The sequence below is a fragment of the Micropterus salmoides genome, unplaced genomic scaffold, assembly GCF_014851395.1.
Source record: "Micropterus salmoides isolate LMB-PRFRI ecotype aquatic unplaced genomic scaffold, ASM1485139v1 Ms_hic_scaffold_16, whole genome shotgun sequence".
Classification (NCBI taxonomy): domain Eukaryota; kingdom Metazoa; phylum Chordata; class Actinopteri; order Centrarchiformes; family Centrarchidae; genus Micropterus; species Micropterus salmoides.
The window spans coordinates 32,298,964-32,315,454 of NW_024040707.1; the positions used below are offsets into that span (position 1 = coordinate 32,298,964).

At 42.1% G+C, this 16,491-nt stretch overlaps 1 protein-coding gene across 2 annotated transcripts in view; it reads right to left on the reverse strand.

Annotated features, from left to right (window-relative positions):
- The window catches only part of prkcz (protein kinase C, zeta), a 135,591-nt gene that overhangs the window by 3,737 nt on the left and 115,363 nt on the right, over nt 1-16,491 (reverse strand). For both annotated transcript variants that reach the window (XM_038723448.1, XM_038723449.1), the window contains one exon: nt 8,709-8,824. In XM_038723448.1, the coding sequence (XP_038579376.1) occupies nt 8,709-8,824 (116 nt within the window). The remainder of the gene's footprint in view (nt 1-8,708; nt 8,825-16,491) is intronic.

A 16,491-nucleotide genomic window follows, 5' to 3' on the forward strand; every position in this document is an offset into this window, starting at 1 on the left:
GTTAGACGTATGCCTATGAAACCCAAAGTTACTGTAACATATAGCTTTTAAAAATACACGTCCTAAAAACTGTACCTGCTGCTACTGTTTTAAAAAGTCTACACCTGTGCGCGAGCTGTAAAACCACCTGATGGGTTCGTGTTTCTTGTTTGTTGCTCTCAGAATAAATCCTTAAAAGCCTGTAAAATGGCCTCTGAGTACATGATGTCAGACAGACAGAAAGAACATGGTGCAGACTAATAAGTGGAGGAACTCGAGCAGCTTCTTTGTTTCCTGAGTATGCTGTTTCTATTAACAAAGGCACAATCACAGGTAAATGGAGCAGAACCCATAACTAGTGGGCTCAGAGAGGTTGGGTAAAAATAATTGTAGCCCCTTAGCAACACTGCTGACTTCTCCTGTAGCAACATGCTGTTTACTCATCTGTGTGTGTGTGTGTGTGTGTGTGTGTGTGTGTGTGTGTGTGACGAAGAATTGCAGCCCAAAAAGGAGGCCTCTCGCTGGGAAAGGCCGAGAGGCTTTCTCCCTTCAGACACTAAGCAGAGGGCTTTGAAGTTAAAACAATAGGTGCGTTCACTGGACCTTCCCCTGGTGTAACAGGTGGGTGGGGGCCTCACTTTAGGGGCCACCGGCAGCGTCGAACAGGTTGCAGATCCCACCCACATAGAGTGCAAGGACAAGTGAATGAAATGCTACAGTGTCTTTCTTTCAGTTTGCCGACTGGAATACTGATGAAGCACATATCTGGTCTCTCTGGTGAAGTACTCTCTCTGTAGGAGTAGGTCAACCACCAAAACAACAATTAGATTTAGAAAATGTTTTTCTATTTTGGAGGTCCAGAGAGAACAGGGAGGGAGAAAGAAAGACCACAGAGAGGGACGCACAAAGGAGAGGGGAAAAGGTTTGGGAGTTGACCAAGACAAACAGTGTGTGCAACCAATGTAAATGTTGCCCTTTTTTTCCAGGCTTGGATGACTTGAAAGCATTACCAGATGCAGAATGAAGAGGAGAGAACGAAGGAGGAAGAGAAGTGAGAGAGACAGAACAAGAGTGAGGCAGGAAGGCATGAGCACATCTAAAAAGCATCGGAACTGTTCTTTTGAAAACATATATGAACATTTTGTGCCAGTATTAAACTAAGAAATTACCAGTTGGTGGCAATTTAAGGAATCATTTTAACCATCTAAAACATCTGTGGCACAGGGTACGGAAAGCTTCATTCACCCCTCTCTACGGCGTTCATCCAGCTGCTGAGGGAACGTTCTGATTCACTCTGAATGTGATGGACATTTTTAATTGATGCAAAGATGCGAGTGGACACAAATAGGTGCAAATTAGCTCTAGAAGGTGTGAAGTGAAGTAAAGACGCATTCGTGAGAGTTTAAAATAGAAAAAAAAATGACACCAACACGTTATTGTACACAAACTACATAAAATAAGGTAGCGGTACCTGAAAGGAAATTACAGGGAAGCTTTGAGATCAGTCAGAGAGACTGGTTTACAAGCTAGCTACAACTAACATCTGTGCAAGTGGTGCATTGGCTTTTTATGGCAAATAAACACAGAATGCACAAATACTTCAGCAGCCACGTTTGTACAGACAAACGGAGGTGAAATTTGCTTTGTGTTGCTCACACATCACACTCCTCGACTGTAATTAAGTTACGTGCAGCTACATCTGACCAGAACTCCAGAACAGTTGTGTCATCACGTTCAGAGAGTCAGCGATGACTCTGCTGAGGAGTTACTAATAGGTAAGAAGAAGTGTGGAGCCACTGGTGTTGCAGGGGTTAAATTCCCAGGTCCATAGAGAACCTTCTGCTAAATATGCTGGATGTAAGACAGTTCAGTGTCATGAATAAATGACCTACAGTGCTGGGAGAAGCAACAGGCTCACTAGACGGACTACAGCGGTATTCTGGTCCCAGCCACTGTATTCAAGTACCTGAAAACCAGCACCAAGGACCGAGGCTGCAGAAGAAGATCTGGGCACTGGCTGGGAGACAAGGAGCTGGCATAGAAAAACTAAAGCCTCTCTCACCCTCCCCTCACCATGCTGGCGAGGGCCCCCAGCAATCCTGCCTTTTAATGTCGCAATGTAAATCTCCAACATGGAGGGTTTACCCTTCTCTCTCCCTAAACGGCTCTCACTCCTCTTTCTTCTTGTGCCAAGCCCATCACAAGTGGGAGAGAGTTGGAGACTGGAGAGCTTTTAGCATCACCCCCTCCTAGCAGGAGTGGGCGACATCAGCCCCTCTCCTTGGTAACAGAGGGAAGAGGAAAGGGTGGGGAGATAAAACGCAAGACGCAGGGAGGAGGCGTGCGTGTTCTTTTGATGTGCTGTGCTGTTTGATGCCAGGTTGATATCTCCACTACTGAGATGGCAGTGCCCCCCCCCCCTTCCACAATTGCCTCCCCAAAAGTCTTGTCACTGACTCCCGTCGTCAAACCCTGTCACAAACGAGCTTCACAACCGTCTCGCTGCAGCCCCTTAATGAGCTGCGAGGCTCACGGAGGCTGGTTTGAAGATCAGCGTCTAGTGAACAGCAGAGCAGCACCTTCAAACTGAGGGAGAGTCATGGTAGCTACCCAAAGACATCTGTCATGGGTGCAGAGCATGATGGGCATTTAATAAGGCTCCAATTAACACTGGGAGCTCCTGTTGCTCCGTGCCCTGGCATTTCACAATGATGTATTATTGCAGCACATGTTCAAAAGTCGCAAATTGCAAAAGCAGTGAAAAGCCATGATGGTGCCAATGTCAGTCTCCACTTCCCCCAACTTCTAAGTTCGATGCTGACCTGGTGGTGATAATCACTGACAGCTTGAATGGCACCATTTATTCTGGAGAGACAATCCTAATTCAGCTTCATCTGACCGTATGAAGTCAGGAATTATAGGAGGTGTAGCCAGGGCTTGAAGTGGAAAAAATAGGTGCCAGTACTCCCCCCCCCCCCCGCACTATCTTCAACACTAAATTACTGTTTTATATTTATTTATTTATATATTTTTGTGGGTTGTTGTCATTTATTAAATTATTGTTCAAGAAAAATGCTCTACATGGTAAGTACAATGCAAACTAACTTGTCATAATCATTAACATTCATGTCGAAAAATTAGTTCAATATTTCAAAAGTTTGCTGATTGGGTCGTCACTTTTCACTGTGTTGTAAAGTGTGGGGACATAAGGACTCAGATTAGGGGTGTGACAACACTCTTGGGTCACGAGAACAACAATATGTTTTAACAGTATTTTGAATAAATATCCGATGCTGAAATTTAGCAGTGCGGGGGTCTGGAGGTCCTCCCCCAGAAGACTTTAAGCATTAAACATTTAATTTCTGCACCAATTTATGGTGGAAATGTATTTATTTATATGAAGGAAAACAAAATTAAGGTGGCAGGTGACAATTCAAAATATAATGGAATGTAATGTAGAAATCAGCAGCTTGTTGTTTTAGCTTAAGATACTTTTTTGGAAAATGCACATTTGTTTCTTCTATATTTCAACTGCATTGCATTTTTTCATATTGCGCATAGTTTCATTTGTTATTTAACATTTCTTGTTGCTGTTTTTTAGAACATTTTTAACAAAAGCTTTAAAAAAGTGATGGAGACATTCTGAGTCTGACCTGTCGCCAGCGTCCCCAGTGTAAATGACACCTATCTGTCAATATTTTTAAATGTCCCGCCCCATCCAGGCTGTAATTGGTTGGTTCACGAAATCTGACATTGATGAGCTACATTCAGCGCACGGCTGCGTGAAAGGTACCCGAGCTTCTCTTCTCCCTCGTCGACAGAGTTTAGCTGGCAGGCGAGAACGGGAGGGAACAGGTGAGCGTCAAGCAGCACCCAGAGAACCTAATATGGAGAAGGCAGAGGAGAGGACCTGCAGCTTGGGAGAAGTCCCGGTACACAAGAAAATGTCCTGGTACTCCAAAGAGCAAAATGTCGAGGTGCCGGTACTGTGTACTGGTGCGTACCGGTCCACTTCAAGCACTGGGTGTAGCTTATTAACAGACATGTAACAGTAACTGCTGTGCTCTCCCATGGAGACAGCAACCACGTTAAACCTCACAGCAGCGCTACCTTGTGGGCCATGTGCTGCCTGGATAGTAAGACATCATTATACTTCCAAGTAAGTGTCTGACACTTTTGTCATACGACCTTGTTCGTTTCAAGCATACTGAATCCTTCACGCTTTGTTGCTGCACTCAAAGGACTAGAGATTAGTGATGTGACTATCAAATGTTCATGCTACGATTATTGTGGGCACAAATATAATTGTAAACGGTATCATCTTTCCTGAAATACAAAAAAAAACCGAGTTGACATCATGGTTGCCTTGGATTTTATTAAACTTAAACTGAATACTGTATGAAGCAACTTGAGTGTTTTTTCTCCAGTGGCCTGTCCATCATCTCTCACTGATGAAAAACATATCATCCACCCAAAACCATTTTAGTAATCAGGTTCTACCATCTTGTGTTAAACTCAAACACAAGCAGCCTTAGCTAGATTCTTTGTGCTGTCTCTTAGTGCTACCTGTTGCACATTGGTGACAAACCTATGCTCCACTTGGCCTCTTTAACGCCTCTGAGCCCCATCTTGTGGAGAGTAAGGAGTTCATATTAATGATCATGTGATGAGGAGTGAATGAGAAGTGCAAGTAGCACCCTAGCCCATCCATCCATAAACTGCTCTGCCTTACTAGTACATTACCATCCCATATTTTCCATGTATAGGACAACACAGAGGGTGATTTTAAAATGGGCAAGGTGCATGGTGTTTTTCATTTTCAGTTCAGCACGGCTGTTGAGAAATGGTTTTCTAACATCAGTCCAAACTTTGCAGGAAAAACAAATGTTGGAGCCGGAAAAATCAATCCAGCGTGGATTTAAATGAAAATATTGTCCAACGTAAGCCTGGTAATATCTATTGGCAGGGTCTGACAAAGCCTTATGGAATCCATTTTGTGACAGCACAGAGGAAAACAGGCCGTGCTTGTGTTTTCGTGCTGTGGCTGCAGACAGTCTGCAGCAGCAGAGCCGTCACCGTGTCTGTTGTTGTGCCAGATCTCTGTAGCTTTTTCCCTCCAAAGTTAAATCTTAAACAAGGGCTCCTGTCACATCCTGAAGGCCACATATTTGCATTAATCAAAACAATGTCCCTGATGGATAAAGACGGCGGTGTGGGGAACTCGCAGTGGGGGATGTTTTTCTTTATTGGATGCAGAAGTCTTCTGGGAAGACTGCACAGCAGAGTACATGTAAAATCAGAGTTCTTTATCATGGTCTCTATGACCATGACAGTTTTTACTGATCACATGTGCCTTATAGCTGCACACCTTTACAACTGGAAACATTCGCACCTGCTGAGTACGAGCAGAGTTTGGTGTCAAGTGCCAGTGACCAGCAACTTGGCTGTAATATGACTAGGGTTGGGTATCGTGTAAATTTTTACAATACCAGTACCAAAAGCAGTACCCTTAAAGTGATACCGATACTTCATTCGATTCCTTGCATAAAATGCCACCTGTTGAAGCCATAGTAGTTGATTGGCAGCCTTTTTTTTAATTGTTATTATGGACAAGCAAGGTGATTTTATTTATTTTATTTTTATTTTTTTCTTGTTTCAAATAACTGTTACATAAAAGTATTGGGAAATTGTATCAGATCCTCCTCATCCTAATTATGTCATCCTCATGGGTAGTATTATACGGAGAAAGACTACAGCTTGCAAATGTTTGATCTGAATTAGAGAGGAGGAGTGAAATAGTTCAGTGACCAAATAAGTTGTGGGAAACGAATTTAAGGTAATTTTTTTATACGTGTTGAAAGTAAACAACGGAAAATTATTTTCTTAACTTTCGATCAATAAACTGAAATGAAAGATCTCCGCGAGTGCTTTTTCCTTTAGTGGTTAGTTGCAAACCTCCTCCAAAAACAACAGTCACAAGTAAAAACAAGTAAGGAGTCTATTAAAACAAGTCACTTAACTACATCAAAGACTCACAAACAGAGGAAAAGAGAATCCACATGTCCAGCCGATCAAAACAACTTCACCTGAAGCAGCCGCAGCCTCTGTGAGTAAAATCAGCTGATCAATCAGTGACAAGTGATGTTAATGGAAAATAAAAATGACAGAGAATTGTTAAATGATACCAGTAGATGAAACAAACAGAAAGCCAAGCTTGTGGTGATAAACTTGCAACAGTGACGAACATGCCTGAGACCGCAGCCAAAGGTGAGCGGTTGCTAACATCAGGCATGGACTTTTTTTATACAGTTTATGATGCAGGCCCATAAGTAAAAATAAAAGGCATGTTCTTCTCTTCCTTTTGGTGTGTTGCTTGCGTGTTTGGCTGCAAGCAAAACCATACAAATAGCCTAGTCATTTTTGCCATGATCTGGTTACAAAAAGTATCGACTGAAGTAGTGGTTTGACTGGAGACGTTTTGATTCGACTCTATACTGGGCTGTTTCGGTATTGAGTAGCGATACCATCCCTAGATATGACGCTCTGTTTCATTAACTGATGTGACACCATTCAAAAGCAAAAGACAAATTATGTCTTTTGCTTTTGAATGGTGTCACATCAGTGACAAGGTTGGTTTGCAAGGTAGAATACAGAAGCACTGTAGAAGACACATTGAATAAAAGCAAGCAAAGATGTATAATGAATTATATGAATATATCTTCTTGTAATTATTTTCCTGCAGTGATATCACCCCATTATATCGTTTTCTCCACTGGGTCAATACTGTAGTATGATTGGTGGCTGTCAGCAGCCCAGGGAGTGTCATTTATTGGTTTCAACTCAGCTGGGGGCCCATGGGGGGACATTGTTGTCCATCACTTAGCATCAACAGTGACCTCAGCACTTTGCATGTTACTACGTTTACTACGGGCGGCTGTGGCTCAGGAGATAGAGCGGGTTGCCCGTTAATCGGCGGTTCAATCCCCGGCTCCTCCAGGCTGCATGTTGAAGTGTCCTTGGGCAAGATACTGAACCCCGAATTGTCCCTGGTGGCTGTTCCGCAAGTGTATGAACGAGTGTGAATGTTAGTTTCCGTTTGAGCACTTAGGCTCAGTGAATGAATGAGTGTGAATGTTAGTTTCCGTTTGAGCACTTAGGCTCAGTGAATGAATGAGTGTGAATGGTGAATGCAGATGTAGTGTAAAAGCACTTTGAGTGGTCGAAAAGACTAGAAAGGCGCTATACGGAGCATTTACATTTGCGTGACTGATTCGAATCACTGCATAATGTATGGAGTGCTGGTTTTACAGTCCATGTCTGGATAAATGAAACAGAAACAGTTAACACTAACCGTATCATGATGCTGAATGTTATAAAGGGACAGACATCTTAAATCACAGATGGTTTGTAGCTAACGTAATGTGGACCTGATGGAAAATGCCTTGTATTAATGTTCATAGGATTGCTCGGGCAGCTCACCATAGAAGTTAACAATGTATCTCCTAACGGTGCCGGTTTTAAGAATGAGTGCTCAGGAACTGTGCTGGCCAGCTAGCAGGTGTCCTCAGACATCTATAACTTCCCCCTGAGCCAGGCTGTGGTCCCTGCGAGCTTCAAAAAGACCACCATCATTCCACTGCCTTTTAACAGTCACATGTCTCTGCCCCCTCCCCCATCCAAGACATCTTCTGGACACACTGTGTACCCACAGCCTCTGCCTTTATAAAGGACCCTTCCCACCCCTCATGCAGTGGGTTTGTCCCTCTACCATCAGGCAGGAGGTTCTGCAGCATCAGGACCCGCACTGCAAGGCTCTGCAGTAGCTTCTTCCCCTAAACTGTCAGAGCCCTGAATACCCTGGTGCCCCCCAACATCTCATCCCCATAATCGTCTCACCCCCATTGACATAGGACTCAAGAACATACGAATAACTGTCATTTTAAATAGACTACGGGCATTAAAATGTACAGCTGTACACTGACAAATTAATAGTTTGCGCTCTGGTTAAATTGCACTACCTGCTGTCTATCTGTCACTTTATTCACTGTTTACTGTGTATTGTTTTGTGTGTATCGGGTGAATGGTTTGAGGGCTGTGTTGCTCTGTCTATTGTAGTATGTTTTGAGGAGTTGTTTATTCTTGTGTTGTTTATTTCATTCAGATGTATACTTGTATGTGACAATAAAGCCTTGACTTGACTTTAAACTGACACTCAAGCAATGTCACGGGAAACACCCACGCAGAGGCTTGAGGCCAAAAAGAAAAAGGATCATATAAAAATAATAAACTAAACTCTAAAACCGGTTTTGGAGAACAGAAACTATGCACAATAGCTTAAGCATTATTACAATTTCATTTCCTTACATTAAAAGTGACACTAATTAAAATTTCAGTTTGATTTTGAAGGGCTGTGAAGGTGTAGGGTTAGATATCTGAATGTTTTTCACATTTTCTAGGTAGTTACTGATTTCCATTTATTTCACAGTCAACTTGCAGAGACCTCAAATTATACACATTATAATTTATTGCTGTCTAAATTGATGTCTTTTGTAGTAGATTACCTTAAGCAAGTTTCTAGTCTCTGCAGACAGATCTTCATACAGTGTGTAACAGTGTGTAAGTGTGCAGTTTTGCCTTGACAGATGCACATGTGAAAGAGTGCTGTAAATTATTCAGGTACGGTTGACTTTAATGCTGGCGGTGATGCGAGCTGAAGATGCAGTACTTACTCATCATCTGGTGTTAGCTGCACTGGTTCATTAGTAAACTGCGTGTCGAAGTTTTCGAGGCCGTAGTCATCAGAGATTTGAGGTTTGAAGGGTGGTGTCACCTCTTTCTTCTCCAGCTGAGGGAAAACAACCACATAAAAATGTATTACATATAACAACTGTTTTCACTCAGTGACGGGGGGCGGAGACCGAGCAGGATAAAGTGCTCTAAGTTCTGTAAACTCTACATTTACAGGGCATTCATTTGCTGCATGCATGCAACTGAGATCAAAATAGAAGGAAACACACACATCACTAATTATCTAAAGGACATGGAGCTGTATTTAAGCGCTGATTCCATGAAGTGTCACATTAATCAACCTTTTTTAGCTCACATTTTAAAGCTCTGAAGTGTACACTGACAGCAGTGTTTGCAGCTTCATCAAACTAATGGACATGAGAACTGTCGCTTCTTGCAACACCCTCACTTATCAGAATCTGCTTTATTGTCCAGGAGGCTCACACCTACAAGGAATGTGTTTTGGTGGTTTGGTGCATTACAATAAACATTAAATATATTAAGATTAAAAATATTAAATTGACATGGTATAAAACATTTTAGGATAATAGTAATTCAGAATCAGGTTTACATTGGCAATTTACAGTATGTACTGTAAAAAACTGGTGGCTTGAGATTTTGGTCCTGATGGACCGCAGCCTCTTGCCGAAGGGGAGAGTCTGAAACAGTCTGTGTCTGAAGTGGGAGGGGTCGGCCTCAATCTCTCCTGCTCGCCTCAGAGTCCTGGAGGCGTACAGGTCCTGGAGTGATGGTAGACTGCAGCCAATCACTTCTCTGCAAAACGAATGATACGCTGTGGTCTGCCTTTGTCCTTTGGCAGTGGCAGCAGGGACCAGATGGTGATGGAGGAGGTGAGGACGGACTCCATGATGGCGGTGTAGACGGCGCTCAAAAGACTTCATTACAACAGAGGGCTGGGTGACAGGTCTTATGCTGTCTTATTGGAAAGGCAGTTGCCTCCGCTGTTTTCTGTGTAAACATGATGGGAGCAACAAGGAGTTGCTGCGGTTCAACTTTTTCAACTTTTAGCCGCGGCTCGCTGTGTGACCATGGCAACCACAGACACCACATAGGGTTAAACGATACAGGAGCGAATAATACTGTATCTGAGTTTCCTGAATGATTCCCCTCTTCGCCAGCAGAGAACAAACAGAACAATGAAGAGAAACCTCACTGCAGCTACATCACAGCTTCAAGTCTGATTATCAGGGACAACAAAAGTTAATTATACTAGTTAGCAAATCCTGCATAATAATCATGTCGTATTGCTCCTGTTTTACTCTCCAAACTGCTCTATTTAGCTGTGTGATGAGGTGATATCAGGTGGACAGCAGCAGTCTGTGGCGTACAGGCTGGTAGGATTGGTGGTCAGCACCTCCGGCGTTGCACAAGCTGCCGCTGATTCAAACTGTAGAACGCGGACTCACTGTCCTTTACCTTGAGGTAATAATGTGCTCCTTGGCCTTGAAAGTAATGCTTAGTTACTTCTATAAGTAGGAAGCTAGCTAGCCGGGCAGTCTAACAGTAGTGCAGACACACAGTTTATTCCAGCAAATGCACAATTTTTGTTTGTTTGTTTGCTAGTAACTACAGCGAGCAGCTGTTTTAGGAAATTACAGGGCCTCATGAAAAATGAAACTATATTTCTGTGAGGTGTTTTCAAAGATTTATGTCTTCAGTAGGAATCAATGAGCTTGGAGCTGAGAGCCATAGACAGGAAGTCAGACAGTACTGAGAGACGGACTGACATGTTGTTAGTTTAGTAGTTACAGAAGAGTGAGACAAACTTTTTTTTCAATGAATAGACAGAGCTACCTGAGGTTGATTCTGCCGTCAGCCATCAGGATGTTCAATCAATGATCTATCTGTCTGTCTATCTAATGTTTAAATGTCAAACGTTTTAATTGATGTTTGACAAATGTCATCAATACCTTCTTTTGACAGAGTCAGTGTCTGATAAATCTAAGGAAAGAAGAGGCACCTTGACGATCTGGCAGGGCGCTCAACAAACAGTGTGACATACATAACATCAGTTTATACACTGTGGCTCTTCCGTATAGTTCGACAGATCTGCTGCACCTCGTTGCTTCATTTATCAGTGGCAAAAAGAAAGGACTGAAAAAGGGAGAGAAAAACAGCAGCGTGGAGAGAGCTGAGGCAGGAGAGTAATTGTGCCCGAGTGATTCAGCCGGCAGAGTTTTTGTCTGGTTTGTTTCCATGGTTTCACATCAGTCCCTCATCCTGTTCAAATGCACCGAGGAAATTTTCTGAGAACACAATGAAGTCAGATGGGCATGCAAGCCACAGGTACTCTGTGTTGTTTGCTCAATCTAAGAATATACTACTTTTTAAAACCCTGGTTTGAAGAAGGCTTAGCGGAAGCTTAAAATAGAGGTAAATCAATACGTTTTTTAAAGGCGGATCCAGGTGCTGTCTAATATCTTCCAGCTAAATCAGTTTATGTCAAAAAGTTTTTTTCTGTTTCCCTCAAAAAAGACAATACATTTTGGATTAAATTTGTAGTTATAATAATAGAATAGCAGCACAATAATGAAGATCTTGATACCTAGAGGTTCCATTATTATTATTATTTTAAGGCTGCGACCTTAAAGCTAAAGTCAGTCAATAATGTGTGTGTGTGTGTGTGTGTGTGTGTGTGTGTGTGTGTGTGTGTGTGTCCTGGGAGAGAAGCCTGATGATTGTGTGTAAACATGTTTGTTTACACCGCCTGTCAAACCTTTTCTGCTGGAAGTAAGTGAAGATCACCAGACATGAAAGATCAATATTTCTCTATGTCTATTATTGTTATCGTCTTAATAAAAACAAAACAATAATAATAAGGACACGTACCAGACTTCACACAGCTCCCTCTCAACACACAAAAGGCTTCATACAGTTCCTTTTAACCAAATCGTTTTTTGTTAAACCAGATCACAGCGGTGACAGATCAGAAAATTGCTTTTGTAATACTCATGTGAGTCGTTCTGGAAGGAATACTGAGGACTCTATTAAACATTCACAACTTGCTTTCCAGCTCCACTTTTTGTTTGTTGGTAGTTTCATGAGAGTCTATGTGTGTTTTAGTTCTTGAAAAAGTCCTGGTGCTCCTACTGATTTTTGCAGCAGCTTCTTTGCTTCATTAGTGTTATTGGTTCAAAGCGAAAACAGCTTCAAACAAACAAACAACACGAAACAGCCCACTTTCTCTCTGAGACAGAAACGCTTCCCTTCGCTCCCTCGCCATCAAATTGGCCCACCTTCCCCACAATCTCTCTCTCTCTCTCTCTCTCTGCTAATTTCTTTTTCAGCATTTTCAGCGCCTACCTACACTCCCCTGTCAGTTTCACCCCCTCACATCCTGTCTCCGTCTCTCTCCTCTCAGTTTGTCTCTGTCAATTCTTTCATCTCCTCACATCGCTCTCCTCTCTCCTCCTACTTTCCCCAGTCTCTCTGATGTGTTGTTGGGCAGGCTGCAGCTCTGTGTGGTGGTAATGAAGCGGACCGAAGGCCAGCACCTTCGCAGACACACGCACACAAACACACACACACGGGAAGCCCCTGAGGCCAGAGGGGCACATGAAAGAGGTAACTGTGTGCCGGGGTTATACAGGTGGTCCGTCGGTTCTCAGATCACCACACGTCAGTTTGTGTGTGTATGTGCGTGTGTGTGCATGCCTGTGTACATTCCAGCCGCATCGATGTTTTCAGAACTTGATTGAAAGAGGTGACAATCGGCCTGATCTGAAGCTGCTGTTAATAAGGATGCACCGAAATGAAAATTCTTGGCCAAAGCTGAATACCATTTTTTTTTTACCGTTGCATAAATTAAATAGTTTGGAGAGACTATGGTGGGGGGGTCCGAGGCCCGAGAGGGTCCGGTAAAGTAAATTACACTTGTCTCTTTCCTTTTAATGGACACGTGTAATATGTTTTATACTTTCTGTGAATATAATCCAATTAATCTTATTTCCATCCTGTATAGACGCCTTATTTTGAAAACCAGACCTACCCAATTTGATAAATAATGTTGTATGTGGTTCTCGTATGGCGTAACATGAAGACTTCATGGCCTCTCTTCAGGTAGGACTTTGTAAAGAGAGAAACTGACTGATAAAGTCGCTAACCTTGAATGAAGGCTTGAATACGTGTGCACTCCAAATTTAGGTGCGGCTAGCTTAATCGCCTTCTCAGAAACGAGTAACAGAAACACTCAAAGTGGATCCGACCGTTTGTTGCCTTTTCTAGTCAGCCACAGATGGAGTGGATGTGCTAGGAGACAATTCAGACCGTTAACGACCGTTAACAGATGTGAAGCAATGCGTGTCACACACACACACACGACACTGCAGAGTCTGAGTGGCTCTCTTCGTCTGTCCGTCGTTCTCCACAGTCGTGTAAAAGCAAATCTCCATTTTTTAAGTTTTGGAAGTGAAATATATTTGAAAATATCTGCTTCCCACAACGAAACATGCAGATGTTTATGTAAACAACATGTTTGGAAAGAAAACATAGTACTGTGTGTATGTGTGTGTTTGTTGTTAAGCTTTAAGTTCCCATCAAATCAAAATGTTTTTATGATGTGCCTTGCACTGTAGCCACCAATGCACCAGGATCCGGCCCAACACGGACAAAAGCATTGTTTTGAAGGTATTCTTGATGGTATTTTACAATTTGTCATTTCCTGGAAAACGATTTCAAAATGTTGATGACTCATCCTGCACCCGGGGGCGTGTATTAATTTAGTATCCAATGAAAAGGTTTCTCAATTCTTATGACGCCACTGGAGATGAGTGTTTCTGGGGGCTTACTGGGTCCCACTGATTAATGTACAAAAACACAACTTTATTCTCTGATTTTGGTGAAAATGGATCATTTGTTTATTCAGAACACCAGCCAGAAAACTCTAGTGTGTTAAACCCACATGATCTGACGAAAGAGAGCTACCTGATTGGTCTAACTCGACTGCTACCTCAGTGGAGCTCTTGCTGGACTTGGCATTGTTGTACAGAACAAAGACAGAGAATTTTATCCTCCATGTCTTTATCGCCTCTTGTCTATTATGTGGAGGTCCACTTTGGCTTCTGGCTTTCAACACTGAACCTTTTTTAAAGACACAATGAGATAAAAAATACATGTTGCCAGTTGTGATCCTGTGTTGATTGTCAATTTATCTCGTGTTACATGCCAAATATTATCTTTTAGTATTTTCACAGTCCCATTTTTTCTTCTCCCTTATAGCCCAATATAGCAGAAATTTTGGGCCTTATTTTAAAGATATAAGTGCCTGGCATGAAGCGCATGACGCAGGTGCATTTAGGGCGTGTCCAAATCCACTTTAGTTTAACGGGGGAAAAAGTGGTCAGTGCGCCAGGCACATGGTTCACAAGGGTTGTAATTCGTCTTAGTCTCCCATTCTCTTTAAAAGCCAGGGGCTCCCTCACCTGGCGCATTGCTATAATAATAATAATAATAATAATAATAATAATCTTTATTTGTAGAGCACTTTTCAAAAACAAGTTACAAAGTGCTTCAACAAGTGCAAAGACAATAATACAATACCCAAAATACACGTTTAAGATAAATATAAAATAAGTAAAATAGAAAATAAAATAATAGGGATAAAATAAAGTCAAATAAGATCAGGAAAGGCTCTCCTATAAAAGTATGTTTTAAGAAGGGACTTAAAAGATTTCCTCGGGCAGGCTGTTCCAGAGCCTCGGGGCCCTGATTGCAAACGCTCTGTCCCCTTTAGTTTTCAGTCGAGACTCTGGAACAGACAACAGACCTCTGCCCGAGGATCTAAAGGTACGTGCTGGTGTGTATGGGACTAAAAGTTCAGAAATATAACAAGTCGAGAGGCCATGAAGAGCTTCAATAAAAATGATCAATAAAATTTTAAAGTCAATTCTAAAACATACTGGTAGCCAGTGTAATGAAGCTAAAATAGGGGTGATGTGGTCACATTTCTTTGTTCTGGTTAAAAGCCTGGCAGCTGAGTTCTGGACAGTCTGGAGTTGATCAGTAGATTTTTGGGTTAAACAAGTGAAAAGGCTGTTGCAATAATCCAGGCGTGATGAGATGAAGGCGTGTAAAATGGTCTTGGTGTCCTTAAAAGTTGACATAGATCGAATTTTTGTTGAAGTTGATAAAAACATGATTGAACAAGCTTTGTGGTGTGCTGCTCGAAATTTAAATTACTATCAAACCAGACACCAAGGTTCTTCGCAACAGGCTTAATGTGATTTACCAGGGAACCAGCAGATGGCAGTATTTGTTTTGCCATCTGCTGCGACCCGATGACCAGGATTTCTGTTTTGTCTGAGTTCAGCTGGAGGAAATTATTTGACATCCATTTTTTTACTTCACAAAGGCAGTTGTTAAGTGAACTCAGCATTCCAGGGTCTGTGGATCTGACGGGCAAGTACATTTGTGTGTCATCAGCATAAATGTGAAAAGAAATACCATGTTTATGGATAATATGTCCAAGGGGAAGCAGATACAAGGAAAACAAAATGGGTCCTAAGACCGACCCCTGAGGCACACCATATTTAATTGGACAGAACGAAGAGACATAGTTGTTTACAGACACGCAAATCTTCCTATTTGACAGGTAGGATGAAAACCATTCTAGGGCCGTACCAGAGATCCCCACCCAGTGCCTCAGTCTGTCTAACATGATGTTGTGAACAATGGTGTCACATTGTGCAGCGCTAAGGTCCAGGAGTACCAGGACTGAGCACATGCCTTCATCAGCAGACATTAAAAGGTCATTGGTGACTTTAAGCAGGGCAGTCTCAGTGCTGTGGTACTTCCTGAAACCAGATTGAAACTTTTCAAATAATTTGTTATTTTCCAGTACAGTGAGCAGCTGGTTGGACACAATTCTTTCTAGAATCTTTGCAATAAAAGGCAGTTTTGAAATTGGTCTAAAATTTTGTGGGAAGGAGGGATCTAAACCAGGTTTCTTTAAAAGCGGGTTCACGCAAGCCGTTATAAAATAATCAGGGACACAACCAGTAGATAGGGAGCTGTTAAAAACAGAGATCAAATGGGGCCCAACAGAATCTATTACTTTAAGTAAAAATTTTGTAGGTATTACATCAAGTGGGCTGGAGGACACTCTCATTTGTGATACTGTTTTTAAAACCATGTTATTGTAGTTAATTAATAAATCCTTCAGACTGAGGTAATGGACTTGGAGACTGGATTTCTTCCATCTGCGCTCTGCTTTCCTGCATTCCCTTTTTAGGCTGCGAATGCTGTCATTTATCCAGGGTTGCTTACTAGCTTTAGACGTAGGCCTAACCTTTAGAGGAGCAGTAATATTTAGTGACAACAAGCAGATACCAGATTGTTGGTGTTGGAATCAGACAGGTGTTGGCTTTGGCTCTGAAAGAATGTGCAAAACTTTGAAACACTTTGTTCATTAAAGATGTGAGAACACACGGAGCTCGGTGAGGCGGCATGAGTAACAGGCGAATCGCAGCTAAAAACAATGCATTTGTTGTCAGATATGGTCATGTCCACCAATTCCACAGAGGAAATGCTGACACCCAGGGGAAAAACCAAGTCCAGTGTATGACCACGGTTATGTGTTTGCCCTTTGACATGTTGTTTGAAGTTAAAAGAAGTGGCCATGTTTAAAAAGTCAGTTGCATTAACATTAGTGGGGTCATCAACATGAATATTAAAATCACCACAAGAACAATTCTGTCATAATTTAAA